General features: G+C 37.9%; 1 protein-coding gene across 2 annotated transcripts in view; it reads left to right on the top strand.

Moving 5' to 3' along the window:
* SLC49A4 (solute carrier family 49 member 4) overlaps nucleotides 1-25,078 on the top strand; it is a 68,550-nt gene that overhangs the window by 8,150 nt on the left and 35,322 nt on the right. For both annotated transcript variants that reach the window (XM_004745451.3, XM_013052674.2), the window contains exons 2-4: nucleotides 682-775; nucleotides 17,592-17,857; nucleotides 24,305-24,434. In XM_004745451.3, the coding sequence (XP_004745508.2) occupies nucleotides 682-775; nucleotides 17,592-17,857; nucleotides 24,305-24,434 (490 nt within the window). The remainder of the gene's footprint in view (nucleotides 1-681; nucleotides 776-17,591; nucleotides 17,858-24,304; nucleotides 24,435-25,078) is intronic.

The raw sequence follows: 25,078 nt of genomic DNA, 5'->3' as shown, positions 1-25,078 counted from the left end.
ATTTTTAAAATAATTGATTATATTTGGGACAGAAGGGGAATGCTACTTGATCCATATTATACAGTCCTAAGCCAAGCCTTTTTTTTTTTTTAACAGTATCATTCTATAAATTGAAAGCCATCTGGTAAGTCAAGAAAAATTAAAAGACCATTGTTGTATTCATAATCAAAGGTTTCTAAAGGACCACCTCATATAACAAGCATTAGCTTGTCCTGTTTATTAAATAAAATACAAAATTGGCCAATTGTCATTTTTCAAGAAAATTTAAAGCCGTGACCTTTCTACCTTAAACTATTTAGGGGCAGTTTAGAGTTTTTACAGCTTGCATTTGAAAATTGGAAATTTCATATTGGAAGTATTAAACTAAAATACCTAGTCCTTTAAAATTATTTTTGTATTTTTTACTGTTATATGTGAACAAAACATTGTAGCCTTTCATTTGAAAAACTGTACCTAATGGAGCTTCTTCCTTGATGTGATCATTCAAGTTTTCTATTAATGTTAGAATCATTTCATTTTCAGCATGGAGAATTTTTTTCCCTATGTGTGGATTTTTAGCAAAAAGTTAAAATATTAGAATACAACATATCTGTAATTGAGTAAAAAATCTTTGCTCTTAACACTGGACTTCACATGAAAAGAATATAAAAATTACCCAGATATTTTTTTGTTTCCCTCTAGGTCTTCGGGTAACTGTGCTTCTGACATCCTTCCTTATGGTTTTGGGAACTGGTCTAAGATGCATACCTGTATCAGACTTAATGCTTAAAAGAAGGTAAATCCTATAAATAACTTACATTTTTCCCCACATTTTTCTTCTTTTGTTATGAAAATATATGTTTGGTTATAAGCTTTTAGTAAACGGTTCTATTTTTTAAATAATATTTTTAAAGATTTTATTTATTTGAGAAAGAGAAAGAGAGCACACAAACAGGAGAGGGGAGAGCAGGCTCCCGGCTGAGCAGGGAGTCTGACACGGTGCTGGATCCTGGGACCCTGGGACCATGATCTGAGCCAAAGGCAGATGCTCAGCTGACTGAGCCACCCAGGTGCCCCTAAGTGGTTCCATTTTTAAGAGGATCAGTAGAGGGTCATAGTTATATTAGCATTTATTTTTTCCCTACATGATTAGTTCAGTGGACATTTCTTAACTGTCATATGGAAGATGACTGCATTGGTTTTTGTGTAAATAAAAAATGAGCAAGTTAATCTTTATGCTATATAGGAGCTGTAATAACCACAGGAAATTAATGTATAACATAAGGAAGAATGATGTAGCTAATGCAGCAGAAGAGGTATAAAATTGTCCCGAGAGACTGAGAGAAGTTTTGGCGGAGGGTATCAGAAAGAGTTCATGAAGGAGGTGATAATTAAAGTAGGCATTGAAGGAAGAATAGACCTGGAATTTGATAACGATAGGGAAAGAATATTGCAGAGTAGAGGAATAACAGGAACAAAGACATGGAGCCGGGTAAGCATAGGTCTCTTCGGGATGGTTTGCTAGCTGCAATTGTGTACAGCAGCATGTCTGCTCCTGGGTCTGTGGATTTATTCTCAGAGGCTACGAGGTATACAAAGATTTTAAAGTTTTGTTTTCCTTTCGGTTAGAATATTAAAAATCATTTTACCACTAATAATCTGTAATTAAAAGATACTTTTCTTGACCAGAATGTCATTTTCTTACATTAGTGTTTCTCAAACTGGGGTCCTTGGATGTGATCTTGAAGGTCATTGAAAAGTTTTTCCTCTTTTAAAAGGACCCATAAATTATTCAAGTTTGGGAGACACTCATCTATAGGTTAAGGTATAAAAATGGGATGTAAATAGATGAGTTTAGAAAAGGTTATCCAGATTATGAGGGATCTTGATGCCATTAAGATGTAGAATTGTGGGGCGCCTGGGTGGCTCAGTGGGTTAAGCCGCTGCCTTCGGCTCAGGTCATGATCTCAGGGTCCTGGGATCGAGTTCCGCATCAGGCTCTCTGCTCAGCGGGGAGCCTGCTTCCTCCTCTCTCTCTCTGCCTGCCTCTCTGCCTGTTTGTGATCTCTCTCTGTCTGTCAAATAAATAAATTAAAAAAAAATCTTTAAAAAAAAAGATGTAGAATTGTGATTCTGCGTCTATCTTGATGTAGAATTGTGTTTTCCTCACAGGGTAGTTATGAGCCACTTAAAAATTAAAATTAATTATTTATTAAAATTTTTATTTTAATAAAATTTTTATTAAAATTTTTATTTTAATAAAATTTTTATTAAAATTTTTATTTTAATAAAATTTTTATTAAAATTTTTATTTTAATAAAATTTTTATTAAAATTTTTAATTAAAATTAATTTTTAAGTGGCTCACAGCAGCAATAGGATCTAACCTGTGTTGGGTAAATTACTGATTTGAGGTATGTGGGATTGATTACAGAAGCTGGAGGTAGCTGGGAGGAGACCAGGAAAGAAGTGAGAGCCCAGACTGGAATCATTTTCTGTTTATTCATTTATCAGTTCACTTGCTCAACGAAATTCACTGAGCTCCTATTGTGTGCTAAGCTCTCTTCTGGACATGGGGAACACAGCAGAGAATACCAAAGACAGATCCTTGCCTCTTGGAGTTTCCATTCTGCCTGGGGAGACTGGCACTAAACTAGATAAATAAATAAAATATGTACTGTGTAATGGAGGAAAAAATAAAATAAGAAAGAAAGATCTGAACTGTCAGGGGAAGGAGGGTGAAATTTCAGAAAGAATGGCCAAAAATGAACAAACCAACCAAAACAAAAAACACCTTACTTGGAAGATAACTTTCGGGGGTAAGAACCCAGAGGAGTGGACCATGCATTATCTGGGGGCCAAGCATTCCGGCAGAACAGCAAATGTAAAGTGCTAGAAGGAAAGAGCTCTCCTGGCAGGCAGGCTGGTGCGCCTGGAGCCAAGTGAGACATGAGAGGCTTCGTGGGAAGGGTGATAGGAAATGAGATCAGCACAGTTATAGGGTGGTGGTGGGAGTGTGAGACAAGATCCTTGAAGACCTTAGCTATTTCTGAGCTAGGAAACCACTGGTGATTTTGAGCTGAGGAGAACCCTGTCACAAGCTGCTTTGTGGAGAACAGATTGAAGCTGGAGGTCAAGGGCAGGAGTAAGAAGACCAGTTGGGGAGCTATTGCAATAAATCAAGTAAGAGATGATGGTTTCTGGAAAGCTAGTCTTCATCTCCTATCCTTTTGAGTGAGGTTTTAACAGGTAAGTTTCATTATTGTGTTTGAGATGTTCTTAATTTTTCAAACATATGGCAACCAGTTTTAAAATACAAATTTCAGTAAGCTTAACTTTAATAATGCATTCCTTTAAAAAGCCCATTAATGTTTTTATTAGCTCTTCTTCTGTTTTGAGCCATCCATACTCTTCTCTCTAGTCTTATTTCCCTTTATATCCTTTCCAGATATAAAACTCCAACAGTACTAAAGAATTGAGTCTCCATCTTAGTGAAGAGGTGATATGGAAAAGAAATAGAGCTCATAAAGAAATGTAAACAAAGATAGAGGAGATGAAAGAGAATTGCTAAAATAAAGAGTTCAGAGAGATTGGATCTTTGATAAAAAGAGAGTATAAATTGAATTTTCAGTCATTGCATGTTCAGCTATAAAGAATGTAGGAATATTAGCCCTTTAAAATGAGGCTTCGTTTTATGTCCATGCAGTATCTCTTTTAAGCAGTAGTATTAACAATGCATATGCAGCTGTTAAAATGAAAATGCTACAATTAAAATCTATGTTTTTGACTAGTAGGTTTAGTAGATCACCACTTTTAAGCTTCCATCTCCATCTGATACTCAGCGGGAAGGGGTAAAGACCTGTAACATCCATTTGGCCAGCACTGAAAAGTATTTGGCAATCTGCGTTTTTGTGCCCCCGTTTTGCTTGGCACTTTTTGAGCCTCAGACCCAGCTTCTAGAATAGTGTCCCTGCACCCTTGGCTTCCTGTATTTTAGCTTCAGTAGGTCTCCAGACGTGAGAAAAGCAGCTTCTGATGGCTTCTTTCCTCAACCAAGACTCTTTTCACCACCTCTTAATGGTTCTATCACTGCATGGTATCAGTATTTCTTTTACCTGCATAGTACCAGTAAAGATTCAGGAAAATTCAGTTCTTTTCTTTTCTTTTCATATTTTTATTTATTTGAAAGAGAGAGAGAGAGCCCACAAATAGTGGGGGCAGCAGGCAGAGGGAGAGGGAAAAGCAGGGTTCCCACTGAGCAGGGAGGCCGATGCAGGACTTGATCCCAGGACCCTGGGATCATGACCTGAGCCAAAGTCAGCCGCTTAACCAACTGAGCCACCCAGGCGCCCCAGGAAAATTATTTTCTACTTCTAGTGACATCATGGATGAATCAGGAACTTAGACTAATGCACCATAAGGCATTTCTTCTATGATCAAGAAACAAATCATACCAAAAGTATTTCAGATGGCATTGCTGTATATAGCACTGGATGACATGGCTCTGTAGCATGAAGTATGATATTGCATGTCCAGTAAACAAACCATTTAAAGATTTCTGGAAGGTGAACTTGCAGTAAGTTTTATCTGCTTTTAATTGTAGATGTAGTCAGTGATCCCTGTAACACATGTCATGTTATCTTTTAATTAGGTGTAATTTTCATTAATATAAGTAATAGGTAACATTTACTAATGTGCTATATAGTTAAATAGGATGGTTCTAGTAAACATCGTTTTTTTTTAAGAGATAAATTCCACTTTGAAAAGCTTGCAGCTGACAAAATTACATTTAAAATGACCAACCATACCAGGGGGGCCTGGCTAGTGCAGTCAATGGAACATGCAACTCTTCATCTCATGGTTGTGGGTTTGAGCCTCATGTTGGGTGTAGAACTCCTGAAATAAAATCTTTTTAAATTAATTAGTTAATTTAAAAAATGACAATACCAGAAAAGATTCCTACTAAAATCTTCCTACTAAAAGACAAGTCCCAGAAGCTATTAAAGAAAGGCTTCATACATTTAAGTAAATAAAAATTTAGAATATCTGCATGATTAAATATACTATAAAACAAAGTCAAAAGACAAGTTAAAAGCTGGGAAATATTTGCAGCAATAAAACAAATGGGTAATTTCCTTAGTTGAAAAGAATTTCTTCAAATCAATTAAAAAAGCAACTTAGTAGGAAAATGAGTGACAGATATGAGCAAGTAATTACAGAAATTAAAATACATATGTCATAAGCTTAGGGAAAGTTGCTCAACTCTGTCATAATTAAAGAAATGAAAATGAAAATAGTATGTAGCTGTCTTTATTGGCAAAGATAAGAAAGTGTGATAACATATGTTGCTTGGGGTAGGAAAATAGGTCCGCTGATGTGTGAGTAGTTTGGGGCATTCCTATTGGAGGACATTTTGGCAGTATTTATTAGATTCAAAATGCAGTTGCTTTAACCCAGTAAATTAGCCCATATGTGAAGTTCTACCAGTTTGCAGGGATAACCATGTTTGTGCAGCCTTGCTTGTAATAGTAGAAGGCTATTGTCAGAAGGCCAGTGTCTTTGGGACGTCTGGATGGCTCAGTTGGTTAAGCATCTGACTCTTTTTTTTTTTTTTTAAGATTTTTTTATTTATCTGTCAGAGAGAGAGAGAGAGAGAGCGTGAACACAGGCAGACAGAATGGCAGGCAGAGGCAGAGGGAGAAGCAGACTCCCTGCCGAGCAAGGAGCCCGATGTGGGACTCGATCCCAGGACGCTGGGATCATGACCTGAGCCAAAGGCAGCTGCTTAACCAACTGAGCCACCCAGGCGTCCCAGCATCTGACTCTTGATTTCGGCTCAGGTCGTGATCCTATGGGTCCTGAGATGGAGCCCTCTGGCAGACTCTGCATTCAGTGGGGAGTCTGCTTGAAGATTCTGTCTCCTTCTCCCTCTACCCTTCCCCCCCATTCTCATTCTCTCTTTCTTTCTTTCTCTCAAATAAATAAATAAACTTAAAAAAAAAAAAAACAAAGGAAGAAGGCCAGTGTCTTCAGTGGACTGGTCATGACAGAATGTTAGTGAAATAGTATGCAGCTATGAAAAGGAAGTAAAAGTTCTGTACATGCTGAATGGAAATATCTCCAGGATATTGTCTGGTTTTATTAGAAGGTAGTTTACATATAATGTAACATGTTATATTTAAAATGTTCCTATTCAAAGAAAAAGTAGGAGGGATCTATGTATGTTCCAGTATATGGTAAGGACTGTTTCTCAAAGAAACCATTACCATTAGTTGTTTCTGAGGTCTGGGGAACTAGAAGTCTGGGGTGGGAAGGAGATTTACTTTTTATTTTGTGCTCTTTCCTACTCTTGGGAATATTTTTACCGTGTGCATATATTACCTTTTTTACTGAAGACATTAGTTAAGTGAAACTAAAATGATCATGTGAGAGTTTCAGTAATGAGAACAAGAGAAGGAAAGGCAAGGGTTATACGCAGATTTCCCCAGTGTAGAAATAGAAAGCTTATGATGTAAAAGTGAACAATTGGTAGATTTCAAAACCAAGACTCTTCTTTGTAAAATACATTAAGATTCAGATTTTCCTAGGTCAATGTTTTTTTAAAGTATGGTCTGCACACTACCTACTTATTAAAAATACAGATCCCAGGCACCCCTCCTTCCCCCCCCCCCACAGTTCCACTCATGTAGTCTCTGGAATGAATCCCCAGAATCAACAATCTTAACAAGCTCCTTTAGTTAATTTTATGCTTGTTTAAGTTGGAGAACTACTGTCCTAAGTACTAGCATCCTAACTTTAAATGGTAACTGATTAAGCAAATTGCATTGTGCTTGCCCATCCTACGGTATAATCATATAATATACTTAATGTCTTAAAGCAAGATTAAGATTTAGCCTTTATTCAATAATTTTATTTGCCCTAATTTGACTCTTAAATGTCAGGGGTCAAGTTTCACAACTATTTCTGCATGGTGGTAATATGGGCTTCACATGAGAAAGATTGGTAGGGGGGATAACTCATCTTGATTAGCATTAAACAGAGTGAAAAAAGGGAGTAGAGAGGTATAGAAAATACTTTTTTCCCTTTTTGGTTGTCCTTAGGATATAGTTATTTCTGAGACATTTCTTCCAAGGGCCCATGCAGTAGCTATATGAATGTTTTTATTTACATTGTTTAGATTAAATATTATATTCATATAGAAAGTACATAACATATACATATACTTTAGGAAAATAGTCATAAAGCAGGCAAACATGTACCCATTACCCAATTTAGAATTCTAGAACTCCCCATGGGTCCTTCCCTCATCATAGTCCTCTCCTTCCCTACTGTACATAATTATAATCACACATGTTGATAGGGTTTTCGAAGTAGATGGAGTTGAAAGTTAGGAAGTTAGGAAAGTTAGGAAGTTAGGAAGAATACATTCAAAGTCTATCGTAAATCTCTTTTTCTCCCGAATAAAGATTTACTCTAGATTTTTTTTCTCTTAATACCAAAAAGAAGAAACAATTAAAACCTTATTTTATCTGCATCAAAATCATCATACAAAATAGGCTAGAAGTAGATGTTGATAATAATTTAATGTAATGAAAAACACTTAGGTTAGTAGGACTATTAAATCATATTTTATTAAATAGGTTTATCTAATATGTGTTTGGGAAAATCATTTAGCTATTTGGTTGCTTTACATGCATCAAAATATATTCCAGATGGATTGATGAGCTGTGCATTTAAAAAATGAGACCATATAAGAGAAAATTATTCTTATCCTTAAAGAGATTACTTTTTTCCCAGCATAAAAATAATGAAAGACATCACCGAGGGAAAAGCTGATAGGTTTGACTCCATAAACATTTGAACCTTTAGGCTTCAAAACAAGTCAAAGTCAAAACATGAACTGGGAAAAATGTGTTGCATGTATGATAGATAATGGATAAAATAATATAAAACTATATAAGGAATTTAGGAAAGTGAATGGAAAACTGGGTATAGTAGACATAAATAACAAATGTTGGTTCCCAGATTTCATCCTTTAAATTCATAATTCAACGGTCAACATTGATTTGACAGCCCATGTATTAGTAAGGTATAGGTTAAGCTATGTAATGAAGATACAAAGATACGTGGGCTCAATGAGAAAGAAGTTTATTTTTCTCTGAAAAAAGCCTAGAAGATAGTGGATTGCTTATAGGCAGCTCTGTTTCACAAGGCCCTCCAAGGACCCAAGTTTCTTTTCTGTTGCTTTAAGATCTCGTAGGGTGATTCCTTGTCCAAGTGGTCAAAGCTGGCTCATAATCCTACTCTCATTCTAGCCCACAGGAAGGGGAAGGTGAATGTGTAGGGCAATGACTACATCGTTCAGTGATGACTAAGAGGTTGTATATGTCATCTGTCCTCAGATCCACCTGTGCAGACGTAGTCACGTGGCCATGCTGTCTGTAAGAGGCTGGAAATGTAGCTCAGCAGCCATGTACCCAATTAAAACTCAGATAGATAATGTAGACAAATATATAAAGCATTCATTCAAAAAGAGAAAAATTGCAGTACACCAATAAGAAAGACCAGTAACCAAAGGAGAAATAAGAATGCTCCCATCACCAAAGGATATCCATGTCTTAATCTCTGGAACCTGTAAATTTGTTACATTACATGGTGAGGGAAAACTTTGGTTGCAGGTGGAATTAAACTTGCTAATCAGCTGACCATAAGGAGATTATCCTGGTTTATCCAGGTGGTCCCAGTGTAATCACAAAAGTCCTTAAAAGAGAAACAGAAAAGGAAATCAGAGAGATGTGGCATGCTAGGACTCTCATCTCTTACCAACTTTGAAGACAGGAAGGGGAGGAAGGGGATGATGAGCAAGGTTTGCAGGTGGCCCCTAGAAATTAGAAAAAGGCAAGGACGTGGATTCTTCTAGAGCCTCTAGAAAGGAGCATAGCCATGCTGACACTTTGATTTTGGCTCATTGAGACCCAGGGACTTCTGGTTTACAGAACTGTAAGATAATAAATTTGTGTTGTTTTAAAGCCATTAGTTCTGTGATAATTCATTATAAAAGCAATAGAAAACTAAATGCCAAGTTTTTGAGTGCATGTGTTTGAGTATTTTTAAAAATAATGACAGTACTGGTGAGACAGGCACTGTCGATCACTGACAGGAATAGAAATTACTACAAATCCTTCTGAAAACAATGTGAGAGTAGGTTTCCTAAAGCCTAAAATGTTAGTATCCTTTGACCCTAAAGAAGTAACCTGGAAAATAGCAAATATTTATGTTAGAAAGATTATCACAGCAGGATTATTATATTAGCAAATAAATAGCAAACATTAGGAAAATGGTTAAATAAGTTTTTATACATTTATACAGTAGACTGTCACAGAGCCATAACAATTATGATTATAAAGAATCTTTAATGAGAAAAATGCTTATGACAGGCTATAAAGTTAAAATAATTTAGTGCATAAAACTATATTCAATATGGTATCTAGTTACCTATGTTTAGGAAAATAATCATAAAACAGGCAAACATGCATCTCTCAATATGCATTGGAAAAAAAGCTAAAAAATACAGTAGTAGTGGTTGGGTTATTTAATTGAATTATTGAATTTATGGCTATTTTCTGTATGCATTTTTCTAGTATATATATTTTTAAACTAAAAGAACAAAATAAAAGTTATAAGACAAAAAAACCTATGAGACAAAATGGGGTGAGGCAGACATCTATTTTTTCCCCTCTTCCTGGCCAAGAGATGATTGCATTTGGCCTTAATAAAAACCCTGTGACATAAAGTACCTTTGGAGAAATTGAAACAGCAAGAGAATAAACGATTCACCAAAGATTACACAGTTAATAAATTTAGCTCAGACTAGAAACTGAGTTTTCTGATACCTAATCTAATACTCTTCACTGTGTTTTTTTATGTGTTCTCTATAACTGGTACTTGATGTTATTATGAGTTTATTTAGTGCCAAAACTATAATATTCATCTTTATATTCCCTTTAGTGTCTAGCTATAGTTTCCTTGACCATAGTAGACATTGAACAGATATTTCTAGTCAAATCATAATTAGCCCAGATTATTAAAGGATAAAGAAGTGAAATCGAGTTTCTTAAAAAAAAAACAGACTATAGCAACAGTCCCTAAAAGGCTTCTTCCTTTCTACTACTATCTCTGTTTCTTCCTTCCTAACTTTCTTTTTCCTATAATTAATTCATAGTATCTCTGACCCTTTTTTTGCCCTATATTTTCTTGGACTAAATAAAGGAAAACTATTTTTAACACTCTGCCATTTTCAATACCCAGGAAATGGTGTAACATACCAGTTTATTCTGATGCAGGATAATTAGGAATTGGGAAATGTTTGTGAACCATTGGCATATTGAATATTAGAGATAAGTATTTTTTTTGGATTCCAAATTACATCATATTAAAAATACATAGAATTTAAGTTAAGAATGCTGGACTTGGGGTGCCTGGGTGGCTCAGTAGGTTAAAGCCTCTGCCTTCGGCTCAGGTCATGATCCCAGAGTCCTGGGATCGAGCCCTGCATCTGGCTCTCTGCTCCGCAGGGAGCCTGCTTCCTCCCCTCTCTCTCTGCCTGCCTCTCTGCCTACTTGTGATCTCTGTCTGTCAAATAAATAAATAAAATCATTAAAAAAAGAATGCTGAACTTACAGTGAGGAAGTATCTGCTCAGTTTCTAAACCAGTTTTCTAATGTTGTCACCAATGCTAGTCATAATAAACTAAAGGTTTCTAAAGGGAATCACAATATTCCAGCTACTTGCATGCCTCTGGATCTGTGAACCTTGAGTTATCTTAACAGTCAATGATTTTTATTTATACTATCAACAGAGAACCTTCAGAATGAGACCATGTTGGAAGAGTAGAGAGATTTGTAAACCAATTAAACAAGCCCTGATTTTGATTTCCAGTCCTGGTGTAGACATCAGCTAAATTATATGACTTTGGAGCTCCCCCCGCTCCGCCCTTACTTTTTGGAGAAAAGAAAGTTATAAAATTATAAGTGTGATTTTAAATGTAATATTGGCCTTTCTGGAACTCAATTTTCATATCTGTAAAATGCAGAGGTGGGTTATCTAGGTGAGGTTTGACGTCTCTTCCAGCTATAAAAATTCTAATTCTAAAACCTATTCCAAGTAGAAAATAGTTGAGGAATCCTGGGTATTTGTTCCAGGATGTCAGAAAGCAAAAGGTTAGGATACTGGAATATGATTAAATACAAACTAAAATGTCAAGTACATTAGAAAACCATGAACTGTAGATCTTCAGTGTGAACTTTAGCTATTGGCATTTGTTTGAAAAGCGATAGTATATGGAGTGATATGAAATGGAATGCAGCTGTGCCCAAATGCCATACCACATGCCGCTGAGGCCTCAGCCATTGGGGTGGGGGCGAGAGGCGGGGTACTAACTGAGGGCTGAAGGTGAAGGGGCACAGGGAGGGCAGGACTTCATGAAGCTTCCATCAGTCCGTCATGTCCAGTCCCCATCCCCCCTCTCCCCTCCTCCTGCCAGGCCTGCAGAAGGCTAACAACCCCACACCCCACCCCACAGTGCTAGTGGGCAGCACCGGGTCTTCGGCTCTCCCATCTCGGCTACGGAGAAGCTCCGGGTCTTTACTATCTTCTCAGCCAGCTCGGGAAATTACCCTCTTGCCCATTTTCCCACCTGGCCTGTGGGGATGGTACAAACACAGAAGTAGGGAGGAGGTAGGTAGGAGTTAAAAATGAAAAGGGGAAAAGACCAGAGGGCGAAGGAGAGAGGGAGTCAATCAAGGACGCAAGGAGAGGAGACTGGGATGAAGGAAGAGGGCAGCACAGCGGCCCCTGGCAGATCTGTCACAGCTTGGCCTGCAAAGCTGGAGATTTACAGTCCCCTTACTGTGAACATGTACTGGACATCATCAGGCGTTTGAAGCAGGAGTTAGAGCCCTGGAGTTAACAAGTCCACTTTCCAGAGAGCCTCCTTTCTGCTGCAGGGCTTACTGCGCAGGGGCTGCCTTTGTTCCTAACTACTGCCCACCCTTCCCGGGGCCACTGGCTCAAGATGGGAATAAAGTGAATAAAGCTCTGGCCATGCTTGGACCACCCTCAATGTTGACTTGTTTGTTTGCTTGTTTTAAAAGCTTTATTTCTGGAATATTTATTAATGACGTTGGTTTTTGTATCACTGAATTTAGGCTTTTAAAATTTATAAATGGGGCACCTGGGTGACTCAGTTAAACGTCTCCCTTCAGCTCCAGTCTTGATCCCAGGGTCCTGGGATCGAGCCCTGTGTTGGACTTCTTGCTGGGCAGGGAGTCTGCATCCCTCCCACCTTAGTTCCTCCCCACTGCTCGTTCTCTCACTTTCTCTCTCAAAGAAAATCTTTTTAAAAATAAATAAAATAAAATTTGTAAATGAAGCTGATGTATGTGTTTAGATAACTGAGAGTTGTTTTGTTTTGTTGGTAACTGAGAGTTTTATAGTGTTAGTTGTGTATTTCAGCAACACCGCTTTGCTTGAATCAGTCTGTGTTCTGGGCACTAGAGAGCATCCACACTTCGTGAGACACTGGAGAATTTAGAAGCCATTTCCCTATCTGCAATGAACTTTTACTTGCAAAACAAAATTGAAACATATAATGATGATGCAGAAAATTTGACATTAAGTTATGGGATCTACTTCTCTTTACTGAAAATGTGAATCACTCTTCTTGACAGTCAGCCCAGATCAATAGGTGTTAATTTTTGAAAGCCAGCTTCTTTCCAGTGCTAAGAAAGCATTAGGACAATCACAATGAGTGGCATTTAACTTTCAGTATGCGAAGGCAACACTTTTCCATCCAGACAATTCGTTTAGGCTGGGTGTTTTTTCTTGTCACACTGCCAAGCTTATATACCTAATTTTTGTTCTAGCATCTGTTTCTAACTACTAATATAGTCTAAATCCCAATTTCCATTTCCTCACGAGTCTTAACTTCATCTTCAGAATTCTGCTGAAACTACTTCTACTCAAATCAGGAATGACCCTCCTTGTTGCCGAATCCGGTGGTTACATTTTAGTTACCAGATGATCTTTCTTTTTTTTTTTTTAAATATTTTATTTATTTATTTGACAGAGAGAGATCACAAGTAGGCAGAGAGGCAGGAAGAGAGAGAGGAGGAAGCAGGCTCCCTGCTGAGCAGAGAGCCCGATGCGGGACTCGATCCCAGGACCCTGGGATCATGACCTGAGCTGAAGGCAGAGGCTTTAACCCACTGACCCACCCAGGCGCCCCCCAGATGATCTTTCTATATGACTTGACACTATCAGCCATTCACTCTCCTCTCCTCAAAACGCTTCTCTCTGCTGTGGTTCCAGTCTTTGCTCATTCATTCATTCATTTTTGCCTCTGTAATTGCTCCTTCTCAGCTGTCTTTCTAAACTCCTCTTCCTCTATTTAAAAAATAGTGTTATTTTCCAGTGGTTTTTTTTCCCCATCCCCAATATGTTGCTTAGTTCAGACCTCTTTGTTTAGCTTCTGATCTATATTCAACTACTTACTTTACTTTTTTACGGAGTAATGGATGCCTTCCCAATATGCAGTCATTCACCTAGCCATATCTATTGTATGGCTAAGAACAGTCTTCCAAACCATCCCTTGTTCCATATCTCCACTATTGCTCTTGCCAATACTGCCATAGGGTCTTTGTCCTGGACTCATGCCTGAGAGTATCCCACTCTGGCTTTCCTTCAGCTTTACTGTTTCCTATGTGCTGAGGAATGTGTAGGGCCAAGGAGATATGCCCAGCCTGCTCATCATGTTCTAGCTACACAGGACTTTGGATGTCCCTGCAACAGGCCTTTTTCTAAATCTCTTCTATGAGTAGACCTCATTCCTGGTGTGTACTCCCCAGGCTCAAGGAGTCACCAAGGGGCAGCTGTTTGGAAGAAAGGAAAGCTTGCTGTCAGACCTTCAGGTCCCCATGCATATATGCGACAGTGTTGTAGACCAGAGCCAGAAGTCAGAAGAGAAGGAGGATATGCAAGGTCCTCCATTACTACTCTTATCACTGGCTCCACAAGCATTAAGGGCAGGACTAATTGTTACCTTATTTTTCTTTATATTCCTGGTACATGCTGATAGGCGATGGTTCAACTACCCGTAAGGACTTTAAGGGCAAGGGCTTTAATTTTATATTTCCATATGCTTACGCCTATCACAATGCCTACCCAATACACATACTTAGTACATGTTTGTCAAATAAGTTAAATAACACAGCTTGTATTGAACCATTTATAACTATTCCATTTCCTTTATTGTCATTATAGTTTATTGTAATATTTATATGATTTTAGTCTCATGACTGCCCTTTTTTTTTCCAGAAAAAAAAAAACCCTCTAATTTTGTATTATCATTAAATGGGAAAACTAGATTTTAGATATAAAACTGAATTTTATTTTTAAATATATTTTTACAAACTAATTTCATAAAATAGGGTAAGTTAACGGTAGGTCACAGAAAACAGGGTCAGGCAAACATGAAAATCTTGATATAGCAGGACAGTAGTTCTTATAACTAGTTATATTAATAACTGCCACATCCTGGGATGCCTGGGTGGCTCAGTTGGTTAAGCGGCTGCCTTCAGCTCAGGTCATGATCCCAGGGCCCTGAGATCGAGTCCCATATCGGGCTCCTTTCTCATCAGGGAGCCTGCTTCTCCCTCTGCCTCTGCCTGCCTCTCTGTCTGCCTGTGCTCACTCTCTCTGACAAATAAATAAATAAAATCTTTTTAAAAATAAGATAAAATAACTGCCACATCCTGAGGGACTCTGGAATACAAGTATGACAAAGAGCAAGGCTATCTGGAAAATGTAGAGATGCTGGGAAGAGCAGGGACTGGGTTTCCCTGCCAGGTTTCCCATGAATTCAGAGGGGAACCCCAAGATCCTATGAGTCCAGTTGCACTACTGAGTTCATTTGTGAGCATTGTGTTTGTGCATGATGACTTTTAATATAAAATACACACAATCATTAGAATAATTTTAAATACCAAATCAGCATGTTTTAATTCACTAGCTGACTTCACTATGGTAATTCATGTTTTAGGTTGGCCGCCCAAGTTCAGTGATCTTGTGGACTTAGAACCCACCTGAAATGTCTCTAGTGCTTATATACCTACTTCAGATACTATTTTTATCATAATCTCACACATTCTGTAACTCACATTTGCTGCTTAAAAAGCAGTCTCTTCGGGGTGCATGGGTGGCTCAGTTGGTTGAGCGTCTGCCTTCCCCTCAGGTCATGATCCCAGGGTTCTGGGATCGAGTACTACCTCATGAGGCTCCTTGCTCAGCGTGGAGCCTGCTTCTCCCTCTGCTTGCCAGTCCCCCTGCTGGTGCTCTCTTGCTCTCTCTCTCTCTCTCTCTCTCTAATAAATAAAAAAAATCTTAAAAAAAAAAATCTACTCGTGATTCCACTGAGAGGTAACACATAGTTAAGCCACAGCAACAGTTGAGTTTTATGCCTCAATCCTCTCAGGATTCATAATGTTTTATCGTGTTTTGTTTTGTTGATAGTTTGTTTCTTCTGTGTTCACTCTCTACTCTTAACATTTTTAGGCATAATAAAATTTACTGATTCCAGTGCTTCTCCTCCTAGATGAGATGAGTCTTTCAGGAACACCTCACTAAAGGTATTAAATATCAAAGCAGTTACTCTACATGCCATCATGCAGTCTGTTGTGCCATCACAAATCATGAGTAAAACCCCTCAGTGAAAATGGAAGAGTATTTCTGTGATGAAACACTCTGTTACAGCTTGGGCTCTACTGGGATTTGGAGTAGGAATTTGGTTTCATAAACAGTTTAAATTGTTTTTGTCATCTAGAAAATAGTTCCCCTTTCACAAGATTTTGAAATGTCTTCAGTCTTAATTTAGTAGTAGTAATGATTCTTGGAGCTCTTTTTGCCTTCACAATAAGTTTTCCAACATTTACAAAGATTTGAGCGGCCCTAATTCACATATTTCACTTCCCACTCACTTATGCCTCTGTAGTAAGGCCATACCTCTCCTCATATGCCTAAAAAACTTTTTCTGAGTCTCTTAAGGTGGCAATTATTTAAAAGGTGGGGGGGGGGTTGACCTCATGGTAATTGAATAGCAAAATGGGGGAAAAAGTAGTGTCACATATGTGTCACATACACCGTTCCTTCCCTCTGCCTCCGAGCAGGAGAGGTTGACTTGCCTCCCTTTCTTGGATATGATTTTTGGACTTCTGGTTTCTCTTCCCCTTCGGGGTTCTCTTGAGTGAGAATGTGTATGTTGGAGGTAGAGGGAGCAAGGGGAGAAGAGGGTTTGGTTGGCAAGGAACAGGATAGAGCACTAAACAGGATACTGAGAAGAGATGAGCAAGAGAACTACTGGAATAGAAGCAAGAAACTACTCTTCACTAACCATTGCCATTAAAGCCACAAAGTATTAGGACTGGAAGGAATGCAGTGCTCCTGTAATTATAGTAGTTTAACCTAACAGATACTCAATAAGTGGGTATTGAATGTAGACATACCCCATTTTGCAGGAGAAGAAATTGAATCCCACAAAGATCTAGTGCCCAGAACCATTCAACTAGTTAGTTACAGAACTGGACCAGAGCCCAAGTACTCCAATTTCTCAACCACTTCCTTTTCTACTAGAAGATACAATAATGATGGTTTTCTTTTTTTAATTCTTTTTAAAATTCCCATCACCTGGCACAGAGTAGGCATGAAATGTTTTATCTCATTTTATTATTATTTGTTTCATCCTGACGATTGCACTCCTTAATCCCCATCACATATTTCCCCCACCCTCTGTTCTTCTCCCCTCTGGTAATCATCAGTTTGTTCTCTATAGCTAAAAGTCTGTTTCTTGGTTTGTCTCTCTTTTTTTACCCCTCCCTTTGCTCATTTGTTTCCACATATGAGTGTTATCATATGGTATTTGTCTTTCTCTGACTGACTTAACTTATTTCACTTAGCATAATACTGTCTAACTCTACCCATGTCATTGCAAATGATAATATTTCATTCATTCCTTTTATGGCTGAATGCTGTTTCATTGTACTTTTTAAAATACCATTTTATTTTAAGACATTTTGAGCTCAACCTTATTATTTATGTGAGTGGCTGGTGGCACTTACTAGGTCTGTTTATGAGTGGCAGTCTAGTAGAAAGAATACGGATATTGGAGTCAACCTGGGTCCAAATCTCCACTTTGCCCAGTAGCACTTGGGCAAGTACCTTAATTTTTCTAAACAGAGACTTTAACATCTCAACAAATAAAGCTAATAATAGCTACCACATAGGGTAGTTGTAACAAATGAAACAAGGTTATTTGGCGTGTTTGGTTTGGAGCGTGACATAAGCCAGAGGTTTCAGTAAATATTTGTGAAATGAATAAGGGGTAACTATTACTGTGTTTGGTCTCCCTCATGGGGAGTCGACATGCTTCACCTGCAGACGTGTCCTGTTTTTTACAGATATGTGTCCTTAATGCCAGAGTTAAACTGCAGTTTGGCTAGCTTCTTCTTGTATAGAAATGTCTGCTTCAGCCGCTTCACAGCCTTCCAATTTTTTAAATTCCAGGCTAATCCACGGAGGACAGTTGTTGAATGGATTGGCAGGCCCAACGGTGATGAATGCAGCTCCGTTCCTCTCTACGACGTGGTTTTCTGCCGACGAACGGGCCACTGCCACAGCCATCGCATCCATGCTCAGCTATCTTGGTGGAGCATGCGCGTTTTTAGTGGGGCCCCTTGTTGTTCCAGCCCCCAATGGGACGTCACCTCTTCTTGCTTCGGAGACGAGCAGGACCCACATTAAAGATCTCATAGAGACTGTATTGTATGCAGGTATTTTGCAGTTTATTTTCTTCCTGCTCTACTTTGTCTTTATCCCAGTCCTCTTTACTCAACCCTATATGCCAGATCCCTTCTTATGAAATACTTACGAGGACCAACGGGTACATATGCACGTGTGTGCTTTTCTTGTGATGGAATATGAAGATGCCTTTTTAAAACTTACCCTTTTCAGGAAGTTATTAAGTTTAAAATGTATCATCGCTGCATGGAAGTTTATTTCTTAATTTTACTCTTCCCATCCGTTTACAACTAATGTCTGTAGAACACAATGTCTAGTGTCTTTTGTAGATATCTTATGAGAACAGAAAACTAAATATCATGGTTCACAGTAAATATTTGTCAACCATCTATTGGTAGCCGTTAAATCCATTTTCACCCTTGCAATTTCCCCACTCCTCTCTGACCTGGTAAACCCTGGTCATGCACAGTTTACTCTTTTCTTCATTTCTTATCCTCTCTATGTTTAGCCTATTAATAAGGGATAGACCCTTCCAAAACATTTTCTTGGTCCTTTCCCTTTATTTCTAGGGTTAAGCCCTACTCCGCACTTACATTACAGTCTCTTACACACTCCCTGACCCTCTATGCCTGTTTGTTATTTCCTTCTGCATTCAGAAAACTCTTTGTAAGTTTATATATATACTAAGCACTGTGCTAAGCACTGGGAGTTGGTGAGATCACTGAGAAGACCATTGCAATACAAATGGATATACAGAGTTTGAGAGACCTAATTTGCCTGAGTTTGGAGAAAAGTTGAGGAGGTGTGGAAGGCTTCATCAAGGATGTGATCATTAAAGTTAAGAATTTCATAGGACTTCAGCAAGTGTTCAAATGAGATAGGGCATTCTGTATAGAAGGAATAGCCACTTCAGGGGCGGATACGGTATGAGAGAGCTCAGTATGTCCAAAGAACTGTACACAATTTCATATGGCTGAAGTAGTGTAAATATGTGTGCTTGGGTGTAGGTGACAAGTGGCTGAAAATGAGGCTGGAGAGAAACGGGACCATATTACGATGAACTTTGTATTAATTTATTCACTTATTCATCGAACACATATATTTTGACCTCCTGTGTATCTGTCCCCGTGCAAGGCACCGAGATAGACATGGTTCCTGCTCTCACAGAACTTATAGGAAAATAGTTGTAAAACAGCAGACAGGAAAATAGTTATAAAACAGGGTGGTAATTGCTGTAGCCAAAGGCTGACAGTTGCTCTGAGACCTCAGGAGGAGGAAGCTCACTTAGATTTTGGAGGCCAAGTAGAACTTCCTGGAGATGCAGCATCTATGGTGGAGCCTGAGGGATGAGAGGAAGTTAGCCAAATACAGAACATACTGGAAAGAGAGGGAGCCATGGAGGAGAAGAAGCCTTGTAAGGGATGAGAGCTTGGCATATTCAAGCAATTCAGAGCCCACAGTGGCTTCAGCTTGGTGAGAGTCATGAAAGATAATTAGCTAGAGAGGTAAGCCAGACCATACAAGCATTCTTGTATGATGGGTTTGAGCTGATGGGTTTGAAATTGATTAGATTGCAGGCAAAGGCCATACTCTGAAGAATTTTACACCAGAGAATTATACAATGAGATTTACATTTCAGAATATGTTTTAGAGGGAATGAAGCAAAAGCAGAGGCTGTGGCATATATAAAGCCTTTAAACCGCACTGCGCCCACCAAACAACTCCTTTTAAAGAGAAAAAATTGAGGGACACCTCGCTGAACTCAGTTGGTGGAGCGTGCAACTCTTGATCTTGGTGTTGTGAGTTGAAGCCCCACATGGGATGTAGAGATTACTTAAAAATAAAATACTTAAAAATATAAAATAAACAAGTTTTTCTTTGTTTAAAAAATAAAGAAAAAATGAAATTTAAATGTAAATAAGTAAAACTGAAAGCAGTGTCACATAAATTTTAAACTTTATTTTGGTTACATTGTTCTTTTTATTGAAAACTTATACAATAATAGTGTCTTAAATGACTGGATTTTAGGCATTATTGGGCAGGTATTAATGCTGTACATCCTTCTGGTTCATGGTTCCAGTGAAGCCGAAGCCTCTACTCAGAGCTTCCCAATTATTGCTTTAGTGCTTTCATATTTGCCAACCTGTTTTCCTGAGATATTGTCCCATGACCCTTCATTCCATTAAAAACATTTTGCTAGAATTGCCACATTAAAAGATTAATGACTCTAAATTATTTAGAAGGCATCATAAGAAAAGTAAACTACAGACCCACAGCTCCTGAGCAAAATGCTGGCAAACCAATTCTAATAACATATTTAAAAAGGATTATATACTATGGCCAAACGAGATTTATTCCTAGAATGCAAGGTTGGTTTAACATTTAAGATTCAACTAACGTATATATCAGTAGAATAAAGGAGGAAAAAATAGGGGGAGGGGGAAGCATTTGACAAATCCAATACCCTCTCAAGATAAAAACATTCAACAAATTAGTCAGTAGGAGCTCCCTCAACCTAACAGATGGGATCTATGAAAAACCCACAGAGAAGAGCATATTTAGTGGTCAAAGACTGTAGGCATTTCCCCTGAGATCAGGAATAAGACAAGTATATCTACTCTTGCCCTGTGTAAACATTATGCTGGAGGTATTAATCAGGGTCACTAAGTAAGAAAAAGAAAGAAGAAGCCTATAGATTCCAAAAGAAGAAGTAAGATGATTTCTGTTGAAAACAGCTTGATCGGGGCGCCTGGGTGGCTCAGTGGATTAGGCCGCTGCCTTCGGCTCAGGTCATGATCTCAGTGTCCTGGGATCGAGCCCCGCATCGGGCTCTCTGCTCGGCGGGGAGCCTGCTTCCCCCTCTGTCTCTGCCTGCCTCTCTGCCTACTTGTGATCTCTCTGTGTCAAATAAAATAAAAATAAAATCTTTTAAAAAAAAAAGAAAAAGAAAACAGCTTGATCATAATAGAAAATCCTCTGAAATCCACTATAAAACTACCAGATCTAACAAGTTCAGCAAGAATGAACAAGTTCATCCTAAAAACACAGATTTTAGGTGCAAGAAAATGTGTTTGTATTTCTTTCTATACATTAGCAGTGAGCAATCCGAACATGAAATTAGGAAGACAATTCAATTTACAATAGCCTCAAAAAGAATACAATATTTAGGAATAACTTTAACAAAATAAATATAAAACTTGCTTTCTGAAGACTGTGAAACACTGTTGAAAGAAATTACAGAAAGACTTAAGAAATGGAGACATCCCATATTCGTGAGTGGAGAAGTTTAATATTGTGAATATGGTACTATTCCCCAAATTGATCTTTACATTCAGTATAATCCATCTACCTTTGTTGCAGAAATTAATAAAGCTGATCCCAAAATTTATATGGAAATGCAAGGGACTCAGAATAGCCAGAACAGTCTTGAAAAAGAACAGAGCAGGAGAACTCACACTTCCCAATTTTAGAACTTACTACAAACTCAGCTTCACTGATTAAGACAGCAGGGTATTGGCATAAGGATAGACATAAGTCAATGGAACAGAAGTGAGATTCCAAAAAATGAACCATTACGTTTATGGTCAACTAACTTTTCATAAGAGTACCAAGACAATTCAGGGCACCTGGCTGGCTCTTAGAAGAGCATGCAAATCTTGATCCTGGTGTCATGAGTTCAAGCCCCATATGGGATGTAGAAATAAACTTAAAAAAAAATGAGTAAGAAGACAATTCAATGGGGAAAGAATAGTATTTTCAACAAATGTCGTTGGAATAACTAGATGTCCATATATAAAAGAATCCTTTTGAACCCCTTCCTTACATCATACATAAAAATGAATGCAAAATGGATTATAATCCTAACATAAGAGCAAAAACTAAAAACTCTTAGAAGAAAGCATAAGAGTAAATCTTTGTGACCTTGGATTAGGTCTGAAATCTTAAAAGCACAAGGGGCAAAAGAAAAAAAAAACAGATAAACTGGATTTCATCAAAATGAAAAACTTTTGTGTATCAAAGGATACCCATCAACAAAGGGAAAAGACAACCCACTTTGGGAATGGGAGAAAATAGTTGCAAATCATTATCTGATAAAGGACTTATACCTAGAATATATAAAGAACTCTCATAGCTCAACAAAAAGATAACCATATTAGAAAATGGGCAAGGGACTCAAATTTTTCCATAGAAGATATACGTATGGCCGAGAAGCCCATGAAAGATGCTTGTCATCATTAGTCATTAGGGAAATACAAATTAAAACCATAATGCTATACAGTTCACATCCAGTAGGATGGCTGTCATCAATAAAACAGGATGAGTTGCCTGGCTGGCTTGGTTGGTAGAACATGTGACTCTTGAACTTGGTCATGAGTTCAAGCCCCACACTGGATATAGAGATTACTTAAGAAAATAAAATCTTTCAGGGGGCACCTGGGTGGCTCAGTCAGTTAAGTGTCTGACTCTTAGTTTCAGCTCAGTTCATGATTGCTGGGTTATACGATTGAGCCCTACACTGGGTTCTGCACGGGAGCAGAGTCTGCTGGAGATTCTCTCTTCCTTTCTGTCTTCCTCTTCCCCTCCCCCTACTCATGCTCTCTCTCTCTCTCTCTCCTCTCTCTCTCTTTCAAGTACATAAATTTTTAAAAAGTAAAAATCTTTTTTAAAAAATGGGAAATAAATGTTGGTGAACAAGTGGAGAACTTGGAATCTTCATATATTGCTGGTAGGAAAATAAAATGGCATAACCACTTTGGTTCTTCAAAGTGTTAAAACATATATTATCATATGACCTAGCAACTGCATTTCTAGGTATATACCCAAATGCAGTAAAAACACATCCATGCAAAAATTTCTATGCAAATGTCCATAGTAGCATCATTCATAATAGCCAAAAAGTAGAAATAATCCAAATATCTATCAATTTAAGTGGATAAAAAATGTGCTTTATCCATTACATGGAATATCATTTGGCAACAGAAAAGAATAAAAGTATTGATACATGCTCCAACATGGTTGAACCTTGAAAACATGTTAAATGAAAGATGCAGGTCAAAAAGACCACGTGTGATTTCATTTATGTGAGATGTCCATTATACTCCAGTCCAGGGAGACTGAAAGACGAAGGCATGGTTGCTTGGGGTTGGGAGAATTTGGGATGGGGGGGGGTGGGTAATAGGTACAGAGGGTTTTTTGGAGAGGATGAGAAAGTCCTAAAATTTATTGTGGTGATGGTTGCACAATTCTGTGAATATACTAAAATCACTGAATTGTGCACTTTAAGTGTGTGAGTACTGGGTTGTGCAAATTATCTCTCTGAAGCTGTTTACAAAAGTGCCAGTAGAGAGAGTACAGACAAGGCAATCCCAGAAGAAGAGATACAAATGGCTGTTAAGTATATGGAAGGTGCTCATTCATTGTTGTTAATTAGAAGATCTGTAAATTAAAACAGTTCATTAACTTCTTATTGCTCCTCAGACTGACAAAGAACAAAGACATTATCTATGGTTAAGTGTCTTATAGGAATATTATACCTTTTGTTAAGAATATAGACCTAGAATTATAATTAATATTATCCAACTGAGCAGACTCAAGAAATCACTCAGTCTAATCCCTTTGTTGACAGCAAAGAATAAAAGATTCATTCAAATTAAAAGTTAATTAATGGCATAGGCAGTCTTCACTCCAAGTTTCCTAACTTTTCTTTTGGGAGTCACACTTTTCTATTAAATTAGATACAACAGAAGCTGGGACTGAGAAGTGTCAGAACTCTGGAGGGAATGATCAGGATTCCTAGGATCTTTTTCTTATTAATGGTACCAAATTAAGGTTGTGGATGTTCATTTTACTTGTAATTGTTTAGTATTTTACAATAGTTAGTCTTTTTATTCATTAAATTTTGCTTTCTGCTTCTTGGTTTCTTGTTTTTGGATGCTTTCCTGTTGTGTTCAAATTCCCCATATAGCCTGTAAATTGAGTCTGTCCTGCACTGTGTTTTGGAATATCCCATTTTTTTGATGGATTATCTTTGGAAATATGTTTTGGAATATCCAGTCATTGATTAAATAAACCTTCTCCTATCCTGTTACTATAGTTTCTGTATCATACTTTCTTTCTGAGTACCATACTTACTAGACAATCATCTTAGATCCATTTCAAAATCTGATACTACAATTTTGTTGGTTTCTCATGGTTTTTTTTCCAGAGAAATAACATTTGTTTCTTCCTCGAACTTCTCGTCTACGTAATGTAGCGTAGTATAACTTCTTGCCTGTGACCTGCTGAAATTTATATCTTTAAATATCTATTTTTTTTTCACAAGACAACTAATTTTGCTAGGTACTATATTTTGCTTATCTTTTTGTGCCTACATCTTGGGTAACAATTTGTTAGATAAATAAATACTTGAAACATTGAACTTTTATGTTGTCTGGTTAACATTTTATTCTTTTTTTTTTTTTCCCCTCCCCTGTCCCCAGAATTTGGAGTTGTCTGCTTACTATTTTCTGCAACACTAGCTTATTTCCCACCCCGGCCTCCACTTCCTCCCAGTGTTGCTGCAGCTAGCCAGCGGCTGAGTTATCGGCGGAGCTTTTGTAGATTATTAAGGTAACTATACTTTGAATTGCTGAGTGGTTTTGACTACTACCTTCAAGATAATTTCACATTTATTTAAGATAATTTAGAGTGATAATTTTTCAGCAACCCATTAATCAGGTTACAAATAACTGATAAAATACTGATTAAATATTTTAGAGGGGTTTCCTATCAGAAATCTATTTTTAATATTTATTTATTTGAGAGAGAGAGAAAGCACACACGCGTGCATGGTGGGGGTGGGGTGGAGGGAGAGGGAGAGAAAGAATTCCCAAGCCAACTCCAGGCAGAATGTGGAGCCCACTGTGGGGCTAGATCTCAAGACCCATGAGATCATGACCTGAGCCAAAATCAAGAGTCAGATGCTTAACTGATTGAGCCACTCAGGCACCCCTATCAGATATCTATTTTTAAAAATCACCAATAACAAGGGCGTCTGGGTGGCTCAGTCAGTTAAGCATCTGCCTTTGGTTCGGGTCATGATCCCAGGCTCCTGGGATCGAGCCCCACCTTGCTTTGGGCTCTTTGCTCAGTGGGGAGTCTGCTTCTCCCTCTCCTTCTGCCCCCACCCTGCTCATGCTTACACTCTCTCTCAAATTAATAAATAAAAACTAAAAAAAAATTTTTTTAATAAAAAAATTGTTTTCTTTTTGTAG

This window comes from Mustela putorius, unplaced genomic scaffold (assembly GCF_011764305.1).
Source record: "Mustela putorius furo isolate JIRA1106 unplaced genomic scaffold, ASM1176430v1.1 tig00003834_pilon_pilon_pilon, whole genome shotgun sequence".
In the NCBI taxonomy this organism is placed as follows: Eukaryota; Metazoa; Chordata; class Mammalia; order Carnivora; family Mustelidae; genus Mustela; species Mustela putorius.
The sequence above is the reverse complement of the archived record's forward strand: the minus strand, read 5'-3'. Positions and strand labels throughout refer to the sequence as shown.